Genomic DNA, 27118 nt, shown 5'->3' with positions numbered 1-27118 from the left:
ATATTTTTAATTAGAAACATTTGATATGAGCACCAATAGAGGGTATTGTTTTATAATGCCATTGTAAGCGTCATAAAACTAACAGACAGCAAAATTCTAAATTATGAATATATACTGTTTTTGGCACAGCTAAAGGGACATCTTTTTTCACTTTCCACTGATATTTCTCCAGCCCAACATTAGCCATCATTTAATTAACGGGGGTGGGAATAGGAGATTATCTGAATTAAAGTATTTATATTGTGCTTAAATCATGAATAGAAATTACAAGAGTTGATTCCTAACATTCTACATAAAGAATTATTCTATTTACCTATCCATACTCTCTTAGTTTAATTGTCAACACATCCAGTTAATACACTCATGTCTATAAATTAAGGATAATGAAAAACCAGACAAAAGAAGAGTTAGAAGCAAAACAAATTTGACTTATTTGTAAAGCTTATTTATTAAACAAAAGGTAAAGAGCAAAAAAAGATGCTATATGTTTGATATTATTAAAAAAAATTAGCGATTACTTCTTCCTGGAGCAAATTACAAAAAAAAAAAAACCTATTTACAAAAAACCAATATTACATGGTTGGTATGATTGTTAATACATTGTATGTCTCCCAGACGATGCAATACAGTCCGTATAACGCCTAGGCATGCTGAGTATCAAATTATCGATCTGATCTTGGGGAATATTACACCACTCAAAAAGCAATGCTCTCCGAAGTTCCGGTAGACATGTAGGAGGAGGTTGACGGGCTGCAATTCGTCGGCCAAGCATTCCCACACATGCTCTACTGGATTCAAGTCCGGTGAGAATGCTGGCCAGTCCATACGGGTGATATCCTCCGATTGAAGGCATTCGCTTACGATGTTTGCACGGTGAGGACGGACGTTGTCATCCATAAACACAAATTGTGCGCCCATGGCGCCCCGAAACAAACGTACATGTTGTTCCAGAATGATGTCCCAATAGATTTGGCTTGTCATGGTTCCAATTTGAACATGCAGGTCAGTTCTGGAACCAGAATAATTCCGCCCCAAATGAGCACTCCTGCACCACCGTAACGGTGTCGTTCAATGATGTTTTCTTGGTGGTAACGGGTACCTGGAGCTCTCCGTATGAAAGTCCGTCGAGAATCAGACTGCAAGCTAAACCTGGACTCGTCGGAAAACATCACACAAGCCCACTGTTGCGGTGTCCACAATGCATGATCTCTACTCCAGGCTAACCGAAGGCGACAGTGAGTTGCAGGAAGTGGAACGCGTCTGACAGGTCTACAAGCATATAGACCAATCTGCCTTAAGCGTCTGTACGCGGTTTGCCTTGAAATTGTCGTACCAGTGGCTGAAGAGAGCTGTCGAGACAGGTCTGAGGCTGTGCTCCGCCTGTTTCTTTTGGCAGTAACTGCCAAAAGAAACAGGCGGAAACTGCCTTTTGGCAGTAACTGCCAAATACCGGTCCTCGTTCGGCGTTGTAACTGGGGCGACCTGTGCTGTAACGTCTACTCACATTACCATCATCTTGGAATCGTTTCCAAAGCCTGGAGATGACACTCTGGACAATTCCAAGTTCGTCTGATACTTCCAGTTGGGTACGCCTACATTCCAGACGGCCGATAATTCTACCACATAAAAAACCATCCAAATGTGTCCTTTGTGTCATAACTATTCGGTTATTGCACTGAAATGCTTATAAAGCGCCTGCGAACAATTTTTCTTCTTTGCCTGTTTTCCTTATATATCACTCTCTTACACTCTCGTCATTGTGACGTACCATCGGTGTCATCTGGTTACTTCCTGAAATTTGCATATGATTCTTGAAGATGCGTGTAGTGATTTTACAGGTGATATATTTATTTTAGAGTTCGATTTCCGCGTGACTCCGAATTATCCTTAATTTATGGACATGAGTGTAGTTGGAAGAACCGTGGCTTGAACCCCTGTAAGTACATAGCTCATTTCTAACGTCTTTCGTTCTAAACATTCTACATAGTTTCTATAGTAACGAAGAGCCGTGACTGATAGTTCAAACGGGATTCGATTCCGGCGGGTGTTTTAGTGGTTTTCCCGTTTATAAAGTAGATACGAGCCAGTTTGCCCTAGACAGTCCTCCACGACAGCATCGCTTCCCTAATGCAGACAGCTTTAGTGTATTTTGCCGTAATTGTTCAAGTAAACTAAACCTACAGGGGTGAAACATATTTCATTCATCGCTATTTAGATTTTGTCAACTAGGTCAACTTCGTCAATTTCATCAACTAAGTGACTCTTCTCACTCGTCCTTTAAGTGGGGAGAAGGTAAGGAAAAATCCCCCGTGTGTGCTGCTATGGTGTAAGTGCTTGCATTAGAAGGTATGAGGTTCGAATCTCAGCGATGCACAGTTGATTTTTCGTGTTTGCAGCCTCACAAATCTAATAGATCTCTACAAATAAATGAAAAGAGCATACGCAGGATAAATTAGAAAAATTAAAATAACTGATACATTAGTTTTTCTTCGGAGTCTCAGGAATCCTAAATAAATCAACAAAAATCCCAACAAGTCGCCTTTCTGACGTGAGAAATGTACAGGAAGACCAAGCATACCATTTAACAAGGGGAGAAAATACATTTTGAAGCAATTTGGAATGAAGTTATTCAAATTAAAAAAAAACTGATCCCAATGCAACTAAAGACTGAACAGTATATAGAAAGTTGAGGTCGAAGGTGGGAGAACGTAATGGTTAAGCGAAATGTTACAGACATGACGAAACGGAATTTAAATTAAAATCTGTGTAGAAAAATAACTATTGTTAGAGAAATGTAATTAATTTGAAAAGAAAAATAAGAACAGCTATAAGCAGACGAAAAGAAAATGCACTTTAAAGATGAGAAAAATTACCTTGTTCATTAAAGCATATACTACGAGTTTCCATGAAAATTATAATGAAGAACAATAACCTGAGATAATAGCATTAAATTCAGAAAATAAATAAATAAGAATACGAAGTACCAAATGGTTGTTACTTCGCCACCAGAAGTACGATAGTAATTCCCCTTTTTTGATTTATTTTTAAATTAAGATTGAATTTTTGTTACTTTTATCCTTAACTACATCGAAAAGAGAAACTGAAAGAACTGCAGATAAAATCATTGAGCCTAAAACTTGGTGCATATAACATTAATTGCGAACTCTTAACTTTTATATAAGAAATATAGCATTCGGATATTTTGGCTTTCGGATACTTTTGGAGTACATTTGAATACTTTTACCACATAACTGAACCTGGTAATGCTTAAAGAAAGTGAATTTATCAAAACTATAAATAAGAGAATTATATTTTTGTAGCGTAGTTTACGTGAGATGAGATCACTTGGGGTCACGTGATACGAACCGGCGAATTAGGATGTTGAACTATGAAAGCATAGTAAATTCTTAAACTAATGTTATTTTAAAAATTTATTTTCTTTATTTATTGGCTTTTTAAAAAATTTAAAACGATATTAAAATGTTTATGCCTTCACAATTAAAAATTCTTAGAACTAACATTTGTTAATATTTTTTGTGTGTTTACTGTATGTTGTCGCCAATAAAGTCTGTTTGGCGAGATTTGCACCGGCGAAATGGAAAAGTACCAAATGTCGCGTTATTTTACACAGTAGTCAAATGACCTACATTTCGTTTTCTCTCCCTCCTCTCGGTCCGTCAATGAGTACTTAACATTCTGCTGCATGCCAGACTAAACATTTTGCTGTACTATTTGTAACTGTTCTTAAATGCATGTCATTGCATTACAATATTCGTATCTGAGAACATTTAAAATTGAGAATAAATGGATTTTTAAGTATTCGTTTGATTGGTTTATGTGATTACGGCAAAGTCTCGAGAGCTATTTGTCTAAGGTGAGGGACGCGTTCGTGGAGGGCTTTATATAAAAAAAACTGGCACATATACACGTTACACATGAGAAAACCACGAAAACGCCCATGCAGCCAGCCCGTTCGCGGGATTCCTAACCCCTGACCGAACTACCAGTGTTCAGCGACTTTTCCACTCGGCCACATCGTAAGCCTATTTTTAAGTATATAAAAGTCATTACAATTTGACGGTTGCATTTTATACTGCTTGTTTTCTACATAGCTACCAATTCATTGCTCAGGTATACTTTAAAATTGATTCTATTACCTCCCCTATGTTTTACGCTTATTGCGCCATACCCACGGGTAATAAATACGTTCTAAGACTTAGTGTGGCTGTCTGAAATCGTGGATGATGTCGAAAGCTAGATGTAACGCGATATAAGGGCAGTGTGCATAATTAGAATAAAACTTAGAGTAAATTTTTCTAACCTTAAATAAAGTAAAAATAAAGTATACTCAGTTTTGCCACTGTACATTACAAAGTGCTTTGGCTCTCTGTGTTGTAAATGTATAAAAGTAAAGGATTCTGTCACTTTAGCACAAGTCACTTTCCCTTAGAAATTTCTCTACGAAACTGCTCTTGTCGTAAGCTAAAAGCCCTGGCGTGCTTTGCTGGAAAATATTAATAAAGTAAATCATAACGACGTTTTAGACAAATTTTGAAGAAGGGATAGAACAATGAAAAGCAGTGAACCTGTTCTGTATAAATAGCATGGCTACTGAAGGTATAATGCATAATTTCAAGGTATGATACAACAAAATTTCTGTTCTTCCATCAAAGCACAGCATAAACAGATAACCATCTGTATCTGTATCAATCTTGCTTTTTAAGCAAGAAAAAAGAAGATGAGGACTTTGGCGAACGCCGTTTCCTCCAATCCGTGAGGGTTAATATTGAAATTAACAACAAACGTTTTTACAACTTTTTATTAAACATTTACAAACATCCATGCCTTCTTCGGGATTCGAACCCGGACCCTTCGGCACGGCAGTCAGCAATGCTAACCACTATATCGGTTGGGCGGCAGATAACCATCTATCTGAATCGCGAATGCACTTCCCATTACGGTTGAGATTACCATAGAAAGACAGTACTGGGTATATTTCTCCCTGTTACTGAGACCACCAGCGGCCGAGTGGTAAACTCGCTGAACACTGGTAGCTCGGCCCGAGGTTCGATTCACACTAAAGGACTGGTTGCATGGGCGCTTTCGTTTTTTTCCCTATGTGTTACGCGTATACGAGCCAATTTCCCTTAGAAAATCCTCCACGAAGGCCCCCTCCCGTTAGGCGAGGCAGCCCTCGATGTTTAGCCGCAATCACATAAACCCAATCTCTCCATATTACTGTCTATTCTCTTTTATAAATCTATAATAATGTAGTAATAATAGGAATAAATAAATAGTTTGTAATTTTAAGATCTTTTAAACCATTATTTCTTTAATTAAAAGAATAACTGAAGCAAGTCGTGAGTAACTGTTATCTTAAATATTGAATCAGAAGAAAAGGGGCAAATTTCTTTAGTATAATATTTAATAAATACCGCAATTAAAATTTTGATACTTTTTTAATATTTGATATATTGTTTAATGCTAGAATAATCCGATTAATATTTATTTTACTTTAAATATCACTTTATCCAAGAGAATTTAATCTGAATTTTTACAATTTTTGGACTTTTATTTTAAATTTTTAACCTGTTTTTGATTAGATAACAATTTATCAATATTCAGAATTTAAGTATTTTATTTATAGTGATATTACTATTTTATTTATAGAAAACTATTTTATCTTTAGTTAAGTTACATCGTAAAAAATCAACCGGAAAAGAGGCTGAACAAAGACGCCTCTCAGCCTTTGAATGTTTGATGTGTTTAGAAGAATGAAAATGTTTTTAATATCTGAAATAAAATACTTATTTCTATGCTTTAAAACTAACAGGAAAATGAGCATTTGTTTCTTTTCTTTACCCCAATCAAAAGTTGAATTAAAAATTGACAGCACATGGCTTTGGAAGGTTTGATTACAAAGGTGAGTAAGCTTACGAAACCAATACTGATTTTTCTAATAAATGAGTTATCTAATAAAAGTTCTGTTATATAAATAAAATAAAGCAGCGCCAGAGATATTGCGTTGGTGAAGAAGAAAAACTAGAACAGTAATTTATTATCTTTCGTCAAAATATAAAAATACTGATTATTCTATTTCCGTACATGTTATCTCATGATAAAATGAAAAGTGACAATAGGAAAACTTTATTGTTTTATACCCCTGACAATGCTCTAACTTTAGTACCTAGTAACAAAGCGTTATTTTTTAATTTGCTTTGAGCCGATTTTCTTTATAAATTAACAAAAAAAATTTAAATTTATGAAATTTTAATTATGAAAATTCATTTGCTTAAATAAAAGTTTTACAAAAATTTGAAACTTAATATTTATTAGAATTTATTTTCTTCAAACACATACTTTCCAAATTGCCGCCCAGTCGGTATAGTGGTCAGGACTGCGATGCCCGAAGGGCTTGGGTTCGAATCCCGGAGAAGGCATGTCCGTCCCTTCATGGTAAAGGCGATGATGGCCCACCTATTAGGTGCCCCCATAATAAAGAGACCACCACATCCGGCCTTGTATAAATTAATGGACTGGGTTACATTTGTAATTGTTCATAATCTGCCATTGGGGGGGAAATAAAAACTATCCGAATTGTTTGTCACATTTGTTCTCCCTAATTCGTGTTTATATAACAACCGTGTAACATAACTGAAGTTTCAGTATTGCGTATCGTAAGTAAAATATAAAATTTAGTGCTTTACTTTCTCCCAACCACATCTGTTTGTGGCTATTCTCGCTATTATTTGCATATTTTTAAGCTGAATATTAGAACATTACTATCTCATTTCTGTTAACGAATTATGATTATTTCTAATAACAATCTATTTCTGTCCAGTGTGACTGAAAGAAAATTTAAATTATTATCATAGAATAGAATCTGTAAAATAAGATGTCATTTATGAAAAGGTATTCCAGCTCGAAAATTTTACAAACTCAATTCTGCTTTCCTTACGAATTTTATTATTTCTGTCTCTCTTTAAAAACTTGCTTGCATTTAACTGATTAAATTGCGATGTATACTTACTTTGATTTTTAGAGATATTAATATTTCTCAATTCATAATGAACCATAATGGAATATTTAAATCAGAGTATTTTTCCTATGTTTGTTAAAAGTTTTATCGCCCACAGAAGCAAATGATATCTTCCAAATTCTAAAGAACTGTTAAATTAGCTGACTCAACCAAGCTTCAAGATTGTGAGTCTTTCCGAAAGTTGTTCATTTAAGTTACCAGGCGTCGGATCTTGGCGATTATTTTCTTTTGGCGGCAGCCAAGACGTAGCTCCTTCGACCCAGACTCGAGTGAATTTTCGAGCAGCGAAAAGAGGGGGCCAAGGAAGTTGCGTGCGATGTTTTCCACCCCCTCGGTATCCCGAATCCGAAACTAATGAAACAGAGCAACGGATACATCCAGGAACCGATGGCTACTGCGGAATCGGAATCAGATGCCATGCAAGAAGATCACCAAATCAATAACATCGCAACAGTTGGACCCAAAACGGAAGGCCATGAGTTCAGCCTTGCTCTCAAACCCAAGGGGACTCCGCTGTTTCGACTGAGGTTGGTGGTATATTTTTAGCTTTGTCTTCCGTTCCTTGCGACTGGAATTCCTAACGGTAGACATATTGCAACCTAGAGTAGGAAAGATACCTATCATATAAATTTTTTATATCAAAATGCATTAGCTTGAGATCTCAATAAAAATGCCCAACTGTAGTATTTGAAAACCTTCAAATTCTTAGACTATCAAACTTAATTATAAAATTACATCATAGTAAAAATTTACAGCAGTCACAGCTTTTTTTTGTTTTTGTTTTTGTTTTGTTTAGATATTGATATAAATATATAACTATTTTGATAAATAAAAAGAGAAGGTGGTAAGCGACCTTAAATGTAGTACGTTTGTCCTTTTTTTTTATATTTAAAGAATTTTAAGTAAAGAGACTTGTGGCAAAGAAAGATAGCTAATAAAACCGTAATATTGAAACTGTATGGGTAGTTTTAATATACTGAAAGGGACATTAGCTAAGCCAAATGATTTTAAATGATACGGCGTATCTTTCATTCCGTTCTATATTTTGATATTTCCTCCTTATGTTTCGAAACAAAACGGAACAAATATTTGTTCATTAGCAAACGTCATGAAGAATTATGATGCGCTATGTAGTATGGACGCTTTTAAGAATAATTCATTTATAAAATCAGAATGAAAAATATAAACTCTAATTAGAAATAAGAATGACCAGTAATAGGAGCAAAATATCAGTGACATATTTTCAAAAAATTCTAAAGAGTATTAAATAAAATATTCAAGTAGTTGCTTTCTAATAACATAAAATTCTTTCTTTGCTAAGAATCTGTGGTAAAATTACGAACCAAGCTCTGTCTTAACAAGAAAATAAATTTAAAAAAAAATATCCAGGAAATTTTCAGAGATAAAAAGGAGGAGAGGGAAGAAAGAGACCTTGCCCCGTTTTAAGAGAATGTATTGCAGGCGGAACAAACACGTCGCCCCTGCCGAGTATAATTATTTTTGTCTTTTGCGTACATTAAAGAAACGCTGAAGGGATTAACTCCTTTAGCTGGAACATTTGCAAAGAAAACGGAATAGTGCTTGAAAAATGCTTTCTTTGGTACAAACAGAAATAAGGATCTTGTTCTGCGTTTAGGAAATACATGTTGCAATTTGATGAGTGAAAAAAAACAATAGGAATATGTTTTGACATTTTAATCACGTGTATGTGTATTATATTTTACAAAATATTCTTCATTCATACTTGATCTTTTCTCTTTTTCATCTTCTTTTTTATACAGCGATTATTCTTTATTAAATACGTGTCATAAGAGATTTCAATGAAACCGTATCATGTAACAGATTTTAACAATCAAATTAAAAAATTCCATTATGACCTTTTATGTTTCAGGGCAGGAATGATTTTAAAAGACGTTATCTAGCCTGTTGCTTTACTCCATAATAAACAGAAAACAGATGTCAGTTTCTTTCAAAAGTTGCCCATATAAGGTCCTCTAGGAAGATAGCCCTCGCATACCTTGCTGTTATTAAATTAAACATGTCTTCTTGAAACTGCGGAAATATTTTTCAGTCATTTTTTTACTAGCTGATTATTAAATCTACGGAAACGCATATATCTTAGGCCCCCCCCCAGCAGCTGACTGGACATGACCGCTAAATACTAAAAGCTTCTCCTGGGTTCGAATTCCTAGAAAACGGCAGGAGTATTTTCATGATTTCCCCATGGTAAAGTAAATAAGAATCAGTTTCCTCTAAAAAATCCTGCGCAAAAGCATGCTCACTTTAGGCAAATAGGCTTGAATGCTTTGCAATAATAGATTACGAAAATAAAAGAGTTAGCATTTGGGTTTCAGTATAATGGAAGGGAGAGTATGAAATGGAATCTGGAGTAAAATCTTTGAGTAATGAAAGGGAAGGAAGACCAAAACGGATTCCAACAATGCACATACATTTTTACTGAAACAATTCTTATTTATTTGCAGATTTTTTGCTGAAAGAAGCGCTGATAAAGAAAAACTAAAATTAAATATGTAATATTTTATTAAGATTTTGGAAAATTAATTTAATTAATCGCGGGTCTACCACTGGCTGCGTGGCTTAACCTGAGTATCATTGGTATTTTAACCTACAATTCGATTTTCAGTGACATATAGATTTATTATATTGTGCTTTCAAAGTTTTTCTTATTCGTGATGTAAATGCCAGTCAGTTTTATTCCGAAGGTCCTCCACAAAGCAACAACTTCTTATTGCGGAAGTATACTCTTGTATCTTACCATGATTAATTTATCCACCTAAGGTAATCACTGAACGTTTTATCAGGGTTTTATAATATTTTGCTTTTGAGATATGAAAATAGAGCCCTATAGCTTCACATTTTATCACTCTCCTATGAATCCGCATGCTTCCACGGTTAATAATTCCGTAGTTCTTCAATTAGCATTATAGGACAGAAAAAAAAATCCTAGTTATGACGGTTGCTTTCTGTATTCATGACGAATTAAACTGCGGCTATATTAAAAACCATGATGACTGTTTTATTATTAAAGCTGCATATTGTGTACTCACTATCGGATGTCATTAATTAGCGTTGATTAATCAGGAAAATAGACACAAAAATACGCACTCATATTTTTTTTTTTTTATTCAGCCAAGCTAAAGATAAAATGCTGAAGTGAAAAATTGCACCAACTCAAAGCAAGGCTTAGTTTTCCAGAAAATATGTTAAATGTAATAAAGTTACAGAAATTAAACTGCAATATATATATATATATATATATATATATATATATATATATTGCAGTTTTAATTTCTGTAACTTTCTTTATTTATTTACTTAATTTATATATATATATAAATTATGTAATAATGAATCGCATCTAAGTATTGGTTAAATATCTACATTATTTTAAAGATTTATTACATAAATAAATTGTAGTACTTTAACTAACAAATTATTATTAATTTAATAAGGAATTATTAAGTTAATGAATTATTATAAAGTTAATAAGCTTTAGATTCAGCATTATTTTCGAAATATGTACATAAGTTATTGGAGAAGAGCTAACCCCTCAAGGGGTACAGTTTTCCCTGCCCGCCCTAGATAGTTTGTTTGGACCAATCCTTAGATGTTTCATTCCACGCCCTTTGCCTGAAGTTAGCATTAATCAAAACATTACAGTATATTGTATATTATTTAAAAAATAAAAAAGTAAGTTAGTATTGAGACATTTCTGGACTATTTAAAAATAAAGCTACATCTTTCTCTAACAGATGTAGTAGCATGTGTGGGTAGCTGGGAATCTAAAAATTAATGTGATGCTATAATTCTATAAATGTAATAGCAGAAAATAAATTTTTACGTATTTAAATGGTCACAGCTATCATGAGTTTTTAGATGCTGACAGATATTGCTTCTCAAGGATTTTACTTTTATCTGGCAGTAAGATAAGAGCACTGGTGAAATTTAAAGAATTCTCTTCAAAATGACCATCCTTATTTATAGCATTATGGATATACCAAACAGATTCTCTTACTGTAAACATACACGTTCGTTGACGCTAAGATAACTCTGAAGACAAATTTGACATATTCTGTCTTCTAAATGGGGCAGATAGTAATCTTCTCACAGTAAGCCAAGACTGAGACTCGTGTTATTGTCTTAATATGTATATATATATTAAGTTGATTTTACTTCAATCCTGCAGCTATAGCGCAGGACGGGTATAAAAATTTTGCTTTTAATTTTTAGCCGCTTATTAGGTTTCTTTATATACATACATATATAGATAGATAGATAGCTATATAGATATACTGAATACACAAACACATTTGTATACATGTAAAATAATTCCAAGCTAAAATGAACTGTTTAGAAATATTCAAAATACATCCTAATTCAATGGTAATTAGCGTTATGAAAAGGCACTTGCTGATTCTTGCGTGTAAGCGTTTTCGTACCGCTATCTCAGGATCATCATGTAACATGAGAAAGAACTTTGAAAGAAGAACATATTTCTGTAGCTGAGAGCTATTCGACGAGAGAATAATTCAATTTAATGGGCCTGAGCAATTTTTGCAACATTTGCATTTGTGTAAATAAAACCAAAAATTAAACCAAACCGAAACAAAAGTATAAACAAGAAATATAGTTGAAAAATACTTCTAAAGCATCTAAAATTCCCTTAAACTGAGAATTTATCATGATCTTTTACAATTAACGAATCAAATAGCATTTTGCTTGCATAAAATGTAAAGTAACGCTATATTACACATTCAAAAAATGCAAGTTCGATTGTCTGGGAAAGTGTACCATTATAATGATTCTGACAAAATAAAAATCAATTAACTTTTACGAATACAGAATATTTAATATGGAGTGTTGTTCTGCCAAAACTAAATATGGTTAGTTCTCGATTAACCGGGCCTTTTTTTATTAATTTATTATGAAATGAGGGGAAATAACTATTCCAAATCATCAAAGTAAAGCAAATTTTGTACGGAAATCTAAAAAGGGGAAGACAATGAGTAATGGCAGTGGTAGCAGATTAGATCACTGTACTTAGAAATTATTTTTATCCACATCAGTGTGTACTAATTTAATTGAGCAAATTCTGGAATATTTAAATATTGTTAAACCATCCTTTAAAATAAATTGCTAAATTCCAAAAATAAATTAAGTGTACAGGCTTTAATCTTCTGTTTCCCATTGATTCCTATCGAAGCACAAGAGTAACATTAATAAAAGAATTTTTCTTTCTCTTTTGAAAGTGTGTTCTTCTAGTTTTGAATGCTGATTTAATGTACAAACTGCTTAAAAATTCTGGTAGATTGTTAACAGTATTTTTCTATTAATTATAATGTGGGTTATTCCACTTTATTGTGTTTTTTTAAACTGTTGTTTGACTAACCATCTCCCGTATTACCCAGGTTAATTGGGAGTCTACTGCAATATCCAAAATATGTAGACGTAACGCATGCATTAGTTTAAAAGTAAAAATTAGAAAAGCAGAGTTATGTTAATTAATTTTCAACTAATACTTAAATCCATACAAATAAAAATAATGATAAAATCTTTCATCTCTGTTTAAAAAAAAATGTTTCTAATCATTAAGTAAATGAGCAAAGTGTAAATATTTTGCATTCCTAGAAACTATACATCTTACCATAATTTATACTCGATATCCGGAAATTTAAGTGGCTTAGAAATTTTTAATAAACCAGACGCTAAGGAAATATTTTACTTTTGCCTCCACGTATATAAAGCGAAGAATTTAATGTAGTAATTACAATAGATGTAAATACCTGAACTTAACTCGAACTATGATCATTCGGATAATCGGAAAATATGAATAATTGCACTGACTGTCTTTCTGTGGCCACATAATATATTTATTCTTATGCTAGAGAGGGTATTTTATTTTTTCATTTATTCTGCTCTAATTCAACGAAAATTATACAACTGAAAATGATAAAATAATTTTATTTCCGTTAGAAAAGAATGGAAAGCGAAATTATTTCGATAATGCTGAACAATGCAATGCATTTCCATTTGTTTAAACATGCAAGCCATTTCTGTTTCAACTAAAATAAAACAAATTATTTTGTATTTACATCGGACCCCAGTGCATGATCCTAACTTTATTTTTGTAGTACTAAAATTAAGAGGAGAATTAATTTTTTTATACATGTAAAACAAAATCCATAACCTGTTTATATCTAAATAACGTTAAACTAAGCTGGGTTTTATATTCGTTAAACAATGATGTACAGTGTAAACAGCAGTTGGCATATATATGGTACATAATCGCTTTTCTGTTGGATGTTTATATGCTGCATATTTTTCTAATGAAATCTAATGACATATTAGTGAAAATCTACGTGCTGCTAAATGATATGTAGTGACATGTTACGAATAAATGATGACATGTTTTTCAATTAAATTAGATGTATGCTTATAATATGATTATTACCTTACAATAAATTATGTTTGCTTAAGTTAATAAATATGCTACAAAAATCGTCTAAACTAATTTAATAGTATTAAAAATTGATATTAAACAGTTTTATTTCTTTATATCGCTTAAATTAAAGAAGAAATTAAAAGCAAATAAACTGACATCAAACTAAACAACTTCAAAACACGTGAATTTATGCTGTTTAAAAGGAAGTAAAACTAACGGCCTCTAAAGGAAAACAAGCGACCTGCATGAATGGAGCTCTGGAATTCTACTGAATAAGCACACGGTGAAAGGGAATTTACCTTACATTTCGCCATTATCCGTTGCATTTAGAAATTTAGATAAGACTTTTTCTTATTTTCTCTTTTTTACACGGAAAATGATTCGGAAACTCATCAATAGATTCTCGTAACTCCTGAGATCGATTATCTTAAAATAATTATGATAATTTGATATTTTTTCTTGCAAAACTATAAAAATCTTATAGAAGAGCCCCGTTTATCCAATCTATATTAAGACTGGCTCTTCTGATTTTTTTTTCTTTTTCAAGACAACACATGATAACTATTTTTTGCTGTTAAAAGCAAAAACAAATATCCTGTTACATTGTTGATCAAGTATATTCATTACAATGCATTTGTATTTCTGCATTTTTATGCATAATGTAAGTGTAATTTTTATGCATAATGTAAGTGTACGTTTTATAAAAATGTAAGTGTATTTTTGCAATACACTTACATTTTTATGTTTATTTGAAATTGTGACTGGTTTTCTTTTGAGGTTTTATATCTTTCTTCGTACTTGACTATAAAACGACTTCTGCATCCTGTTGTATTCTGTCAGGATAGTTTAAAAAAAAAAGGAGAATGATAAATTTTTGGACTTTTCATTTTCAACAATAATCCAATTGTTTTAAAATATTTTATTCATTTTAACTTTAGAATTTCATTTTAAAGTTCATTACTTTCGTTTAAACTGTGAAGAAAATTACGAAAAGGGCTAATTGCAAAATAAATACTTTAACTTATAATATCACCTTAATTACTGAACCAGTGTTCCATTAATGAAGTTGGAAAGACGCCTAGTGAAAAGCAATAGAGTTCCCTAGTTTAACATGTAAGTGTTAAAAAAATTTACACAAGAATTGAAATTAAAGAACTCATTATGTTCCACAAAAATGATAATTTATTAGTTTACAATATTCTTTCCTGTAGAACTATCGATATCAGTGAATGGCCATCACGAAATTACGTCATGGAACAGTAAGATTTAATTTAACTAACATTCTATTTATTTTTTGTGATGAATATTTCCTATGCTCCTTTCTGTCATCTCCGTCAGGAAATGAAAATTAAGTTAGTTTAAATAAGGAGTGAGAATCTGAACTTAAAGAGAGAATGTTTACATTTTCAGCTAGAAGCACTTTTAACTCATAGATTCTATCTCCTGTAGAGTGGTGTCGATTCTTCATGAGGTTTCGCTTCTGACTTGCGATATTAGACTTATGATATTAGAAGGCCCGCTCGCATAGTCTCTAATTTGATATTTGTTTTTATAAATCATTGAAATACTGTTGTATTATCAGCCCGCAAAATATGAGTAAAGTCTGCGTTACCGTTTTAGTTTTTCCACTTCAAGCAGAAGTAAAAATAAAATGTTAGTTGGTTTCACGATTGTTATTGTTTTGTTTTGCTGTATTTGAAGTTTAAAGAGGAGACGAGAATTCGTGTGATAGTCTCATAAGGTTAACCCAATGCTTACAGAATGGTTAAAAATTCGTTTAGAATGACTTGCGAAGCTTTTTTTTTTAAATAATTTATTAGAATCTTCAGTATTTTAAAATTTTGGTAGCTTCGATGTTTTTAGGTTACTTTTTCAGTTGAATGGGAATTTTAGTTAATACAACCTACCTACGAACATAGACAGATACCGGAAGATTTCTGCAGCACAGAGATTGATTTAATTTTCTTTTTCATTGTTTTTGCATATTTTAAATTTTTTTCGGTCTAAAATGCGTATCTGCACTAAAATACACTTTCGGGTAAATATATATTTCATTTATAGATAAATACATGTATACCTTGTACAAAAAAAAAAAAACGGGGGCGTTATATATCTTCTGTTCTAATGGACCGATTGACGAAATTTAACTTGCGTTTTTCATGTCTCAAAAGCGCGACTTAGGACATATATTAGATTTATACGTAGCCTTGTTCTAACACAGGTATTTTGCCACAAAATCGGACTTTTTTTAAATAATATGCATTTTTTTTCATATTTCGATTCTACAACTAAAATTATTCCCAAATATTAAATTTTGTAAAATCTACCGGGAAACTTACCGAGGGATTTAAAAATTTCCCTTGGCTCGCTTTTTTCATTTTTCGCCAAGACTAATTCGCTTGGCGAAATTCTTAATTTATAGCAATATATTTCTTTTCCCTTTTTTCCATTGTGCATGAGTGGAAAAAAAAAGGTTCATCGTTCATTCTTTCAAATTATTTTAAAAAAGTGCTTAAAGCACATGTGGCGTTATTTTCGCTTATAATAAATATGCCAAATTTCAAACCGCCCCAGTATATAAATTCACGTATATCTTTGGGAATTTTGAATAATAATAAAAAAAAAAAACTCTAATTTTTTTTGCAGGTATGTCTAGAAATACATCTGTTTTAAGGAAGATACTCAGAAGGTACATTTTTGGAAGTGGCGATTTTTTGCGTTAAATAGTATTTTATACGGCTTACACATGTGGATCGTTCTTGGAGATGAAGAGTAATAGATTCGAAATTGTCATACTGAATGAAATTAAGAATATAAACAGTTTTTGCTCTCGATAATGTATTCAAAGAAATCGTCACGAACATTTCAGTAGCTACATACTCTTGTTATACCTTTTTTATTCCGTCGAAACTTTTGACTGAAAATTATTGAATATGAACTACATTATGATCACTTGGACTTTAATAAGGAAGAATTCTCGTTAGAAGAAAAGTATTTATTGTATTACGTTTTATTTCCGTTATTGCTGGGGAAAATGAAATAGGAGCTTAGAAGGGCAATCCCTATGAACATTTGCAGTTTATTCTGAAATACAATATCCAGAACAATGTTCTAAATGTATTAATACTATTGCTAACTTACCTCACAATTGTTGCAACCTACAAATGTTTATTTTGCCTTTAAGAAGTCTTTCTATACTATCTATATAAAAGCAACTGGAGCAATCAAGTAGGCCTGCGGAATGTTTCAATAGTTTTGCGAAAGTAAAATAAACAAAATAAAACTATATATATCATTCATTGTTCCATGTTTAATAGTTTTTAAATAAAGTGGTTTCAAATGCGGTAAATCGTTTATAATCATTCTGTATATTAGTTTGATTACTAGTACAATGTTCTTCGCAACTATCCTTCTGCTATTAAACTAAAGATTAAATAAATCATTCAAAATACTTTAGACCAGAAAGTAGCTTAAATTGTATTGCAGGATATTTAAAGAGGTTTCAAGTACCTTGGCAACTTCAAGAGGGAGATAAAGTGCATCGATATCGTACTCTGAAACTAATTTTATCAGCGCAAGAGGAAGAAATATTACTTTTCATTTTGCATATACTTATCAGTTTCGAAAGTGTATCATAAAACTGCTTGTCAAGTGGAAAGTATGAAAGAGGAGAATAAATATTTTGCTAGCTTCGAACTGCACCAAACAGATAAAAAATAACCATAATGGAAAACAGAATTTCTGAAAGGATACCTAAGTATTGGCTTTCATTAAATAAATTACTCGTAGAATGGAGGATAAATTGCTACGGGAAAACACTTAAGTGCTATAAATTTTAGGAAACTTGCTTTCGAAAATGAATTTCAAAAGACCTTTCTTAGTTACATCACAAAGAAAATCTCAGTTGAGATTCAAATTATAATTATTTCCTTAATTATTATTGCAAGAATATTTTTCTTTGCATGGGAAAACTTGGATTACATTGCTAGTGTTTTGTATATTGGAAAAGCATTCAGCTTACATGAAAGTTATAATAATAATTTTTTCCTTTGTGTTCTTACTTGAAATTTACGTAGACAATTAAGAGCGTTTGCTTGATCACGTAGATATTGTTTTATATTATAAAAAGAAATTTAGGCATGTAAATGTATGAAAATGTGAATATGCGTATAATAGGCGTGAATGGAACAGCTGGCTGTCTGGACTGTTCGTGCGAAGTGCGTTTACTGTGGAAGACGAGATGAGATTTAGTTTCTAAATCGAGCAGTGCTGTTAAAAATATTTGAATGCTACTGAAACTCTGCAGTAATTTGCAGCTAGGCTCGATGCTTTATATACTGAAACAGATTTGCATAAAAGAAGTCGACAAAGAATTTTGCCCCATACTTAATAAATTTTATGTGAAGACAAAAGATAGACTTGTTTCTATTATCACAGAAATTTTTAATTTTCATAGACTTCCTAAAGTAAGTTGATTCATGCAGTTTGCGAAGAAATGAAGCTTTAAAATCCGTATTTATTCGAAACTAAATCAACACTCATTAAATATTTTCACTGGTGACAGTTCTATAGGTAAATAGATTTCATTGATTTTGTGAACTTACGAAACAAAGCAGTTTTAAAACATGTAGAAAAGCAGTCCCTTCTAAAATGTTGAAAACTTACCGTTTGACTATAGTTACATTTAGCTGTTGTAATTTTTTTTTCGAAATGCATGCGAAAAAACCCCTAATATCTGAGGTTCACATAAGTAACGCTTTCATTAAACCTCAATAATTCATTCATCTGCAGTACATTTGCCTTTACCATTCTGAATTCAAAACTTAGCAAAGATTTTTCTTGCATCATTAATATTTTAATTCTCCATTCCCAAACTGTCACTATTTTAATGCTTTAATTCTGTTTCGAAGCAGTTGTCACGTTTGTAAAAGGACGAGAAAGGATTGGATTCAGTTATGGCAAAGCACACGAGGGCTATCTGCCTAAAGGGAGGAATGCCTTCGTGGAGGACTTTCTAAGGAAAATTGGCTCGTATACACGTTACACATGAGGAAAACCACGGAAACGCCCATGCAGCCAGCCCGTTCGCGGGATTCGAACCTCGGACCGAACTACCAGTGTTCAGCGTCTTTACCGCTCGGCCGCTGGTGGGCCCCGGACGACAAAGGAAAAGATTTAATTGTAAATTATAAAAGTTACTTTTATAGAATGGTTAAATACGTTATTAAATACCATACATTAAAAGAATATATATCTTTTAGTATGATCTCAGGATTACTCTTAATATTACAAGAAAGGTCATTTATATCGTATCAAGTTATTCATTTTCACAGTATGCTGGGCCAAAAGCTAAACGATGACATTACGAATGCTTTATATGTCTGATATTTGTGGTTTCCGATGTTTTTAATTTATCATATTTTTAGTTTTGTATAATTTTAAATTCACAGGATTTGGGGGAGGGGAATCTTTTAAAAGAAATTTCATTTCGCAATTTTACTAGACTTTTTAAAAAAAATAAAGAGATACGATTGAGTGGTATTCTTCGGTTACCTTATGTCTTTATCAGATGTTGCCATTCTCTGGTATATTTCCTTTCAAAAATGAAAAGTATTAATATTCGAAACAAAAATACGCAGACGTAAATTCTTGTTTTGAGGCAGAGGGAACCGCAGTGAGACTTCAATAAGTTACTTTTAACGCTGTTTGATATTTATGAAATATGATACTGTTAGCTCTTAGAAGATATAAAAATTGTGTATACATAATTAAGATTAATTCATTTATTCATTCTTTTCTATATAGAGTTCTGGGTGATTTTCGATCTAAAACGTATTCTCTTCATTAACTTTTAAACAGCTAACTTCAATTTTATTTAGAGCTTTGATTTATGTTTAAAGCATTTAGGAAACTTCTCTTAGAATTATTGACTTCTTAATTTGCTGAAATTATATTTCTTAATGTTGCTGGGCTCACCAACGACCGCATGAATAAGACTACTAACTCATACTTATATACTCTTCCGGTGACTGACCGAATTGCTATTAGCAAATGAGTAAAACTTGGACTCGGGTATCGTGAACGTTGAATACCTAAATTGTGTGAAATTAGCAAAGAACAGCAATTACGTATCCATAGGGATTTCTAATTTTCTTTAACGAATATTCGTACGCTACTTTTTCTCTTGTTCATTTATCTTTTCTATCAACTCTGCAACTTATGTTTCTCGAAAGGCCAAAAAATCCCCGGAATTATTTATCTAATTAGTAAATTTTTTATTTCATCTTCCATACTAAGAAGGAACAATAATTATTAATAAAAGGTTAACATTGGCCGGCGGCAATAATGACGACTTATTTTTTTTACCTCTCCATTAATCTCAATTTACTGTAAACGGAAGGAAAGAAGAAAGGCAAATCGGCTGATTTAATTAGCATTCGACTGTAAACTGCTGTCGTAAAAGAAAGTCAGCGGTATCTTATTCTGATGAAAAGATTACTTATACTATGCTTATAAATACATAAGTGGACATTAAAATTGCTACACCAGGAAGACAGCACGCAACACGCGGGAAATTCGCATGACAGATAGAACATACTGTGATGTTCAAACCATTAGATTTTCAGGGCATTCATGCAAACCAGGCGGTACCTACTATGTGTACATACCAGAGATTTAACGGCAGTTTTCTCATACTCAGTGTGTACTTGAATGCTGTTTTCGGCTAAGAAAGTTGTTATAATGTCTGTTGTAAGAAGGAAAAATGTCTATCAAGACGTTCCTGACTTTGATCAAGAAAGGATAACTCCTGGGATTGTAGTTTATCATGCAGCGGTATTTGCTCGCATCGGTCGAGATCTTATGACTGTCCGCAGAATATGGAATCTATAAGGCTTAGAACAATCATGCGGAACTTTGTGCAGGATCTAAGCTGGCCCTTCATCACTAATAGCCCAGAAAACAGGCATCTTATCTACATGGCCCCAAGAGATTGTACAGCCACATCGCAAACTCTGATTTGAGAAATGGTGTCGTTTGCAAGACAACAGGTTTATGTTCGAACAAACAGTTCGAAGACGTTTGCAACAGCATGGACTGTCAACACGGAGACCATGGCTTCGACTAGGCTTGACGCTGCGTCACAGACAGGAGCGCCTTCAGTGGTGTCAATTACTGCTACCAGGTTCAACGATAAACCTGGTAATTTTCGGTCAGGATGGCATAGTGGTGAGCGGAAGCTGACTGTTAGTCGGAATCAAACAGTATTGTTTCGGCTCCCACGCTAATGGCTTTCCCCTTCTGTTGCAGTTGTGATACTGGTCTACCCCCTTGTAGTGCATTCTGGGCACGTTCTCGATGATGAGATGACTAAATGGAAGAGGCCTTTCTTCCAGAACGCCTTCGAGCAAGTGTCCGATTATTTGGGCCGGAAATAGTTGAAGGAATAGCAAAATTTTCTGCTGTCATTGCCATTCAATTTCACAATACAGGGCTCATCTTATCTGTGCCTCTGACGCATAGTTTCCTCAAAAATCAGAAGCACCGAAACTGGACTTCAGCTGAATTTAAGCATTAGCTATCAGTATAGACAATTGATTGGATAGCTTTTGTGATTTATTAATGTTGTGATACTTTGATAAACGCGATGCGAAAAAATGGAAAGATCGTACTACAGATGTTTCAGTAATAAAACTTGCTTTACGTAGTTTCTTTTCACAAACGTGAAAATCAGCCTTTATTTACCACTGCCCCAAAGAAGATGAAAATCTCTAAATGAGCTTCAAAAATGCAATATCGCTGCCCAGATATCTGACTTGTATATCGATGTTTCTTAGCATCGCAAAGACCAAAAAGAATTATAAAGGAATGGTTCAAAAAGGTGTTTTTCAGCGACTAGATATCTTCTATCACGAATATATTGTACATCTTCACAACTTTTACTCCATGGCATAACTCTTATTTTTTACGCAATTTATGCCCACTGACCCACATGATTCATATGTTAAGTTGTTACCTGCAACCGCAAAGTATAGTTGGTTGTCACATATAATTGTAAAGCCAACTACAAAGGGCAAGGAATTACTATACAGGGTGTTTCATACATTATGGGACAAACTGTGGCAAACTTGGAGTGGTGGTGGAGCGTACTAAAAAATGCAAAAAATGCATTTTTATAGGAATGTAGGGTCTAAAATGACGGGTTTAAGTCAGGAACGAAAAAAAAAAAAAAAAAAAAAAAAAACGACACGAGAGGAAAATGTGTTTATGTACAAAATCAACGCAAAGTGCTTCTTTGTAGCAATACAGTATTCACAATAAATATAAATGTTAAAAATTGCGGCCACCAGCAGTAATACATGCTTGGTAACGTCGCAGAAGGGATTGACGAACATTTTGAAAAACGAGTGGGCATTTCGCACACTCTTGCAGCCGCAATGGATAGTCGTGCAACGAGGCCCTCCAGTGAGTCAACGGGAGTCTCGTAAATGATGCTCTTCAGATAGCCCTATAAAAAAATCCAAGCTGGATAAATCTGGCGAAAGGGGTGGCCATTGAACGGGTCCACCACGGCCAATCCATCGGTCCGGAAATGTCCCATCCAAATAATTGCAGGCCCGCACGTGGTTATGGGCTGGTGCACCATCATGCTGGAACCACATGCGATCACGAACGACAGCCGGAACATCCTGAAGCAATTCCGGTAGCACCTCTTGCAGAAAAATATGATAACATAAGCCATTTATACGTGCAGGTAAGAGGTATGGGCCTACACATTCACGGAGAAGCGAGTTTGGAATTGCATGTGGACGTGTGCTGTGTGGATTATGAGTTGCCTACGCGTGCATGTTGTGACTATTGAAGATGCCGTCCTGCGAGAAAGTTGCCTCGTCCGTGAATAGCGCATCCGATGGGAAATCCGCCTGCGCCGCACACTGCTGCAAGAACCAATGACAGAAATGAACTCGAAGAGGGTAATCTGTCTTTTACAAGGCTTGGACTCTCTGCAGTTGGTATCAGTGCAAACCATTTTCATGCAATACTCTCCAAACGGTGGAATGACTCAGCTGCGGACGACGTGCAATATCTCTTGTACTTGTCTGAGGTGATTCATGCACAATGTTCAAGATGGATTCTTCAATGCGAGGTTGTCATGCATTTCTTCTTCCACTCCTAGTGTCAGAGGTCGCTTCAAATGACCCGTTTTCACACAGAGACCGATGCAACTTCTCGAACATTGTGTGCTTCGGCATACGCCTTTTCGGAAACAGTTCCTGTACAACCGTAGCGTTGCTCTGCCGTTTCCATTAGCAGCACCATACATGAGATGCATGTCAGCTTTTTCCCTGTGCATAAACTCACCCATCACGCTCGACATCAGAGTTTCTAATGATCCTCTGATGCATCGAAACGTGGTTTGTCCGGCTCACTATCGTCCTCTACCGCTGCATTGCCAGCCAGTCACAGTTGTAGTTCCTATTACTGTTAGTGTTCCCTTTTTTGAACATTTATTGTGAATACTGTATTGCTGCAAAGAAGCACTTTGCGTTGATTTTGTACATAAACGCATTTTCCTCTCGTGTCGTTTTTTTGCGTTCCTGACTTAAACCCGTCACTTTAGACTCTACATTCCTATACAAAAAATGCATGTTTTAGTACGCTCCACCACTCCTCCAAGTTTGTCTCATGATCTATGAAACACTCTGTATAATAATGTTCATTTAAGTAAGATGAAACATCTTCTCCGAGTTTCTAACAAAAGGAAAACACTGAATTCCGGACTATTCAAGCTAATTGTACGGATGGTCCAGAAATGGCGTTAGAAAATTGTATTATCGCAAGGGTACAGTACTAAACGAGCTCTGTTATATTTTTAAATAAATAGTTAAATGCATAAGTTTTCAGTTTTTTTTTCTGGGAGAACCCTCTTTAATGAAAAAAAAAACTGATATTCTTTAAGTATCGGAATTGTAGCTTAATTATTCAATTAGGTCAGTTTATTTCTAAAATGCAAATGATAGCATGACATAAAGGAATGGCAAACGTTTTGTATGAGTTATGGTTATTTAATCCCTACAGTTATTGGTTTGATTTTAGTATTTATAAAGTCATAACAATTTTTTGTGGCACCAAAGTATCATTTAGGTAGAGAACTGTCAGCCGTTTAGAAGCAGGTAATTAAGATGAATGGATGGGTCAAGATAAATAGCCTCTAGCTTACAAATGCCGTTTTAGGACTCTGAAACTACTGATCAGAAGACAGATCAGTGTTGCAGGAAAGAAACAACTGTTTCTCAAGGTGAATTTCTGACCGTAGCTGCCTGTTGGTAACAGGAACTTAGTTTCTAACAGGACTGTTTTAAGCAGCTGGGTTTAAAGCTTGCAACTGAAACTTTCCTATTGCGGCAAACTGTATACAACAGAAGGCTTAGTAAGAAAAGTTTTTTGTAACGAGTCAAGATATATTTAACATATATTTCTAAAGGCGTTTATCTGCAGGAAGCCAGGAATGCGAAATATTCCCACGATGGGCTAGAGAACATGATCACTACTTCGATGCAGATATGATCATATAAACTGGCATAATGAAGATTGGACACTTACTGTCTTTATGTGTTTGATAGAGGATCTGTGTCTGCCCGTAGATATCAAGAGTTAAATCAATCACTCTGTTAATTGCTTATATATTGTACAGTACTCTATTATTGTTCACGATGTGTATGCCTATTGTGACTATCTATCTATAACTCTTGCAAATGTATGACTGAAGTTGTTCTCCTCGCCCGCAATGCACCCTTCTTCCATCACTGAACTATCGACTCGCCCAGCATTTGTTAGCACCGCCCCCAGCACTCGTCTTGAGCACAATATGCATCAAAGTGTTTTATGTGGACCAAGTTAAATCCGTTAGCGGGGCTATCTGTCCGATATGCTATCTATCCCACTGGATCGGCTGCTAATCAAGCTACAGAGTTGAAGAGAGTTAGATCTGTTGCAGAGACTGCGTGCTACATATATGGAAGCACAAAATCAGTTTTAAGAAAAACTCTCGAGATAAATAATGCCTCAACTTGATAGGTGCTGCCCAGAATGTTTACGTAGGTACAGAAAATAAATTACATGAAAATTTCGTAATGATTTAGGGAAATTGAGTAGAGGGTTTTTATAACTATGTGATCGTAGATGAAATATAAGGCCACACCTTCAATCGTAAGAATAAGCAACAGTATGCTACTTCTCTTGTGTTCAAAAAATGTTGTGTGTTAGCATCGTCAACCAGAGTTATGGCCAATGTTTCTGAAATTCCAAAACACTGTTAATTATTGACTACCGTCAACGATGAAGACAAGAGAATCACAGAGAAGTACTATGCACAGGTAATAGCAAAGCTACTTAACCTCTTCGTCGTCCGTAACGCATATAGCGCGTTCAAGTGAAACTTCCGCAGGGCGGCCGTAACGCACTACAAGCGTTCTTCTACGTTTTAAAACTTTTAAACGTTTAAAACGCTTTCTAAATGTTTACTTGTTTGAGTTTTTAATTTTGTTTGTTTTAATACCTCCTAGAGGGCAGCTCTAATCAGGTATTCTATTTCTAATTGAATTTGCCCCGGGTTTTATGAATATTCACGCCATTTTACATAAGATACAAGAGAGTGAGAGATGGATTCAACGTCTACTCAGCAGAAAAAGAGAAAAAATGAGGTTGTGAATTGGAAAGACAAGAAGGATATACGTTTGATGAGTACAGTCCCTAATAACTCGATGATTGATGTTGGAAAAGAACTGTAAAAAAACCAATAATTGTAAAAGATTACAGCAACAAAATGGGAGGAGTGGACGGCCTGGATGAGATGTTACCAAATTATCTTGCTGTGAAAAATAAGCAGAGATATTATTTTTCCATTATGCTTTATTTCCTTATAATTTTATTTAATATTCATTGACATTCATCCACTACGAAAGTTAAGTATGGAAAGTTAGGATGTACAGAGAAAACAACATTACACACTACGAAAAACGGACAGCCGCTGGGGAGAAATTTTTGCGAACAGGAGAAGACGGCGAAAAGGTTAATGAAATTAAGAACAAACAAGAATAAGTTGTAGATGGCAGTTTTTTCTTAACCGTTAATGTTTTAGTGACCGTTACAGTGCGAGTAATAATATATCCCAAGGCAACGGCTGTTATAACTGTTGAAGGTAACAACTATTACCTTGTGCTTCGTTTGTTTCAAGTGACTTTTTCTGGTTTAAAACCCTGAACCTTCTTAGGATTCATTTTGCATGCGATGATAATGCCATGAATAATACCAGGGACTAGCTATTAAAGCTGAAGGAAGAATCTCTCGTCCAGGATTAAGTACACATGGAGAACACTGGAAGAAAACCTATTAACGTAGGAAGGGATTACATTGAAAAATGAAAAATAATCGCTTTACCTAGCATTATTTCTTACACCGCTTTACAAAATTTTAATCGCCACTATACGACCTACAAACCTTTATGAACTTTTTAATCGCCCCATTACGAACCATGAAATACTACGGAATTTTTAATTCTAACTGGGAAATATTAAACATGTCGAAAATTGATTACGGAAATCTTTGAAATGCTGTTTTAAAGTATCCGAAACAATGGTAAAGTTTTTAGTAACTCTGGTGGAGCAAAGTTTCGTGGTATGATGCTTGTTGTTATCGCTTACATTCCTCCTTTTTCGTGGCCTTTCAGAGTCCAAGTAATTAGAACGTAGTACTGCCAACGTTTCTACCCGTGTTCAAATCCAGCGAACGGATAGGCTGCATAGGAGTTTTCATGGCCGTCTCCGTATGCAACGTAAATACCAACTAGTTTTTCCTTAAAAGGTCTTCTATAAAGGCATTCTGTCCTCCCCATAGGTCGATAGGTCGGTCGGTTATTATGAACTTTTATTTAATGGAAAATACAAACATCTAAATGATAGGACATTTATTAAATGAAATAGAAGCACCACTTCAAGAGCAGCTCATCCTCAGCCAACCAGCAACTTTCCTCAGATCACGTGCCTTGCGATGCTCTACCCTTTCCTAAGCTCAACCTCCAGACTTTCACCGGTTAGAAGTCTTTAGTTACGATTGAAATTTCATGTTTTTACATACGTATTCTTGCCTCTGTACAGTGCTGTTTTTGTTAAGACACCGTAGTTAAGTGTTTTTGAAAACCAAGCAAATGTTACTTGTTATGAATTTCAATATACTGGTAAAAACTCTTTGTAGTTGAGACCTGAGGTAAGATGACGATATTCGATAGGTCGGTAGCCTCCGTGCGCTTTGTCGCGATCCAAGATAAATAACCTAAGCCAGATTTACCTCTCAGTATTTACCACTGAGCCGCCTAGACGATATAGTGGGTAGGGGAGCATGACTGCGATACTGAAGGGCCCAGGTTCGAATCTCAGAGAAGGCATAGTTGTAATTGTCTGTCCCTTCATAGGAGGCAAAGTTGGCTCACCTATTAGGTGCCTCGATAATAAAGAGACCACCACATCTGACCCTAGGAGTGGCCGATGCCTACATAGGCAAGTGGTCGCCATTGGAAAAAAAGAATTCCCCCGCTGAAAGCAGCTGAAAGAAAATATTTA

General features: G+C 34.3%; 1 protein-coding gene across 1 annotated transcript in view; it reads left to right on the top strand.

Moving 5' to 3' along the window:
• The first annotated feature begins 7293 nt into the window (after nucleotides 1–7293).
• The window catches only part of LOC118187564 (protein jagunal-like), an 88600-nt gene continuing 68775 nt past the window's right edge, over nucleotides 7294–27118 (top strand). The window contains exon 1 of the mRNA XM_035357812.2: nucleotides 7294–7566. Within this exon, the coding sequence (XP_035213703.1) occupies nucleotides 7394–7566 (173 nt within the window). The 5' untranslated portion in view covers nucleotides 7294–7393. The remainder of the gene's footprint in view (nucleotides 7567–27118) is intronic.

Source organism: Stegodyphus dumicola, chromosome X1 (assembly GCF_044657685.1).
Source record: "Stegodyphus dumicola isolate Sdum_Otavi_A_Nest chromosome X1, ASM4465768v1".
In the NCBI taxonomy this organism is placed as follows: domain Eukaryota; kingdom Metazoa; phylum Arthropoda; class Arachnida; order Araneae; family Eresidae; genus Stegodyphus; species Stegodyphus dumicola.
This window is presented reverse-complemented; position numbering and strand designations above follow the sequence as displayed.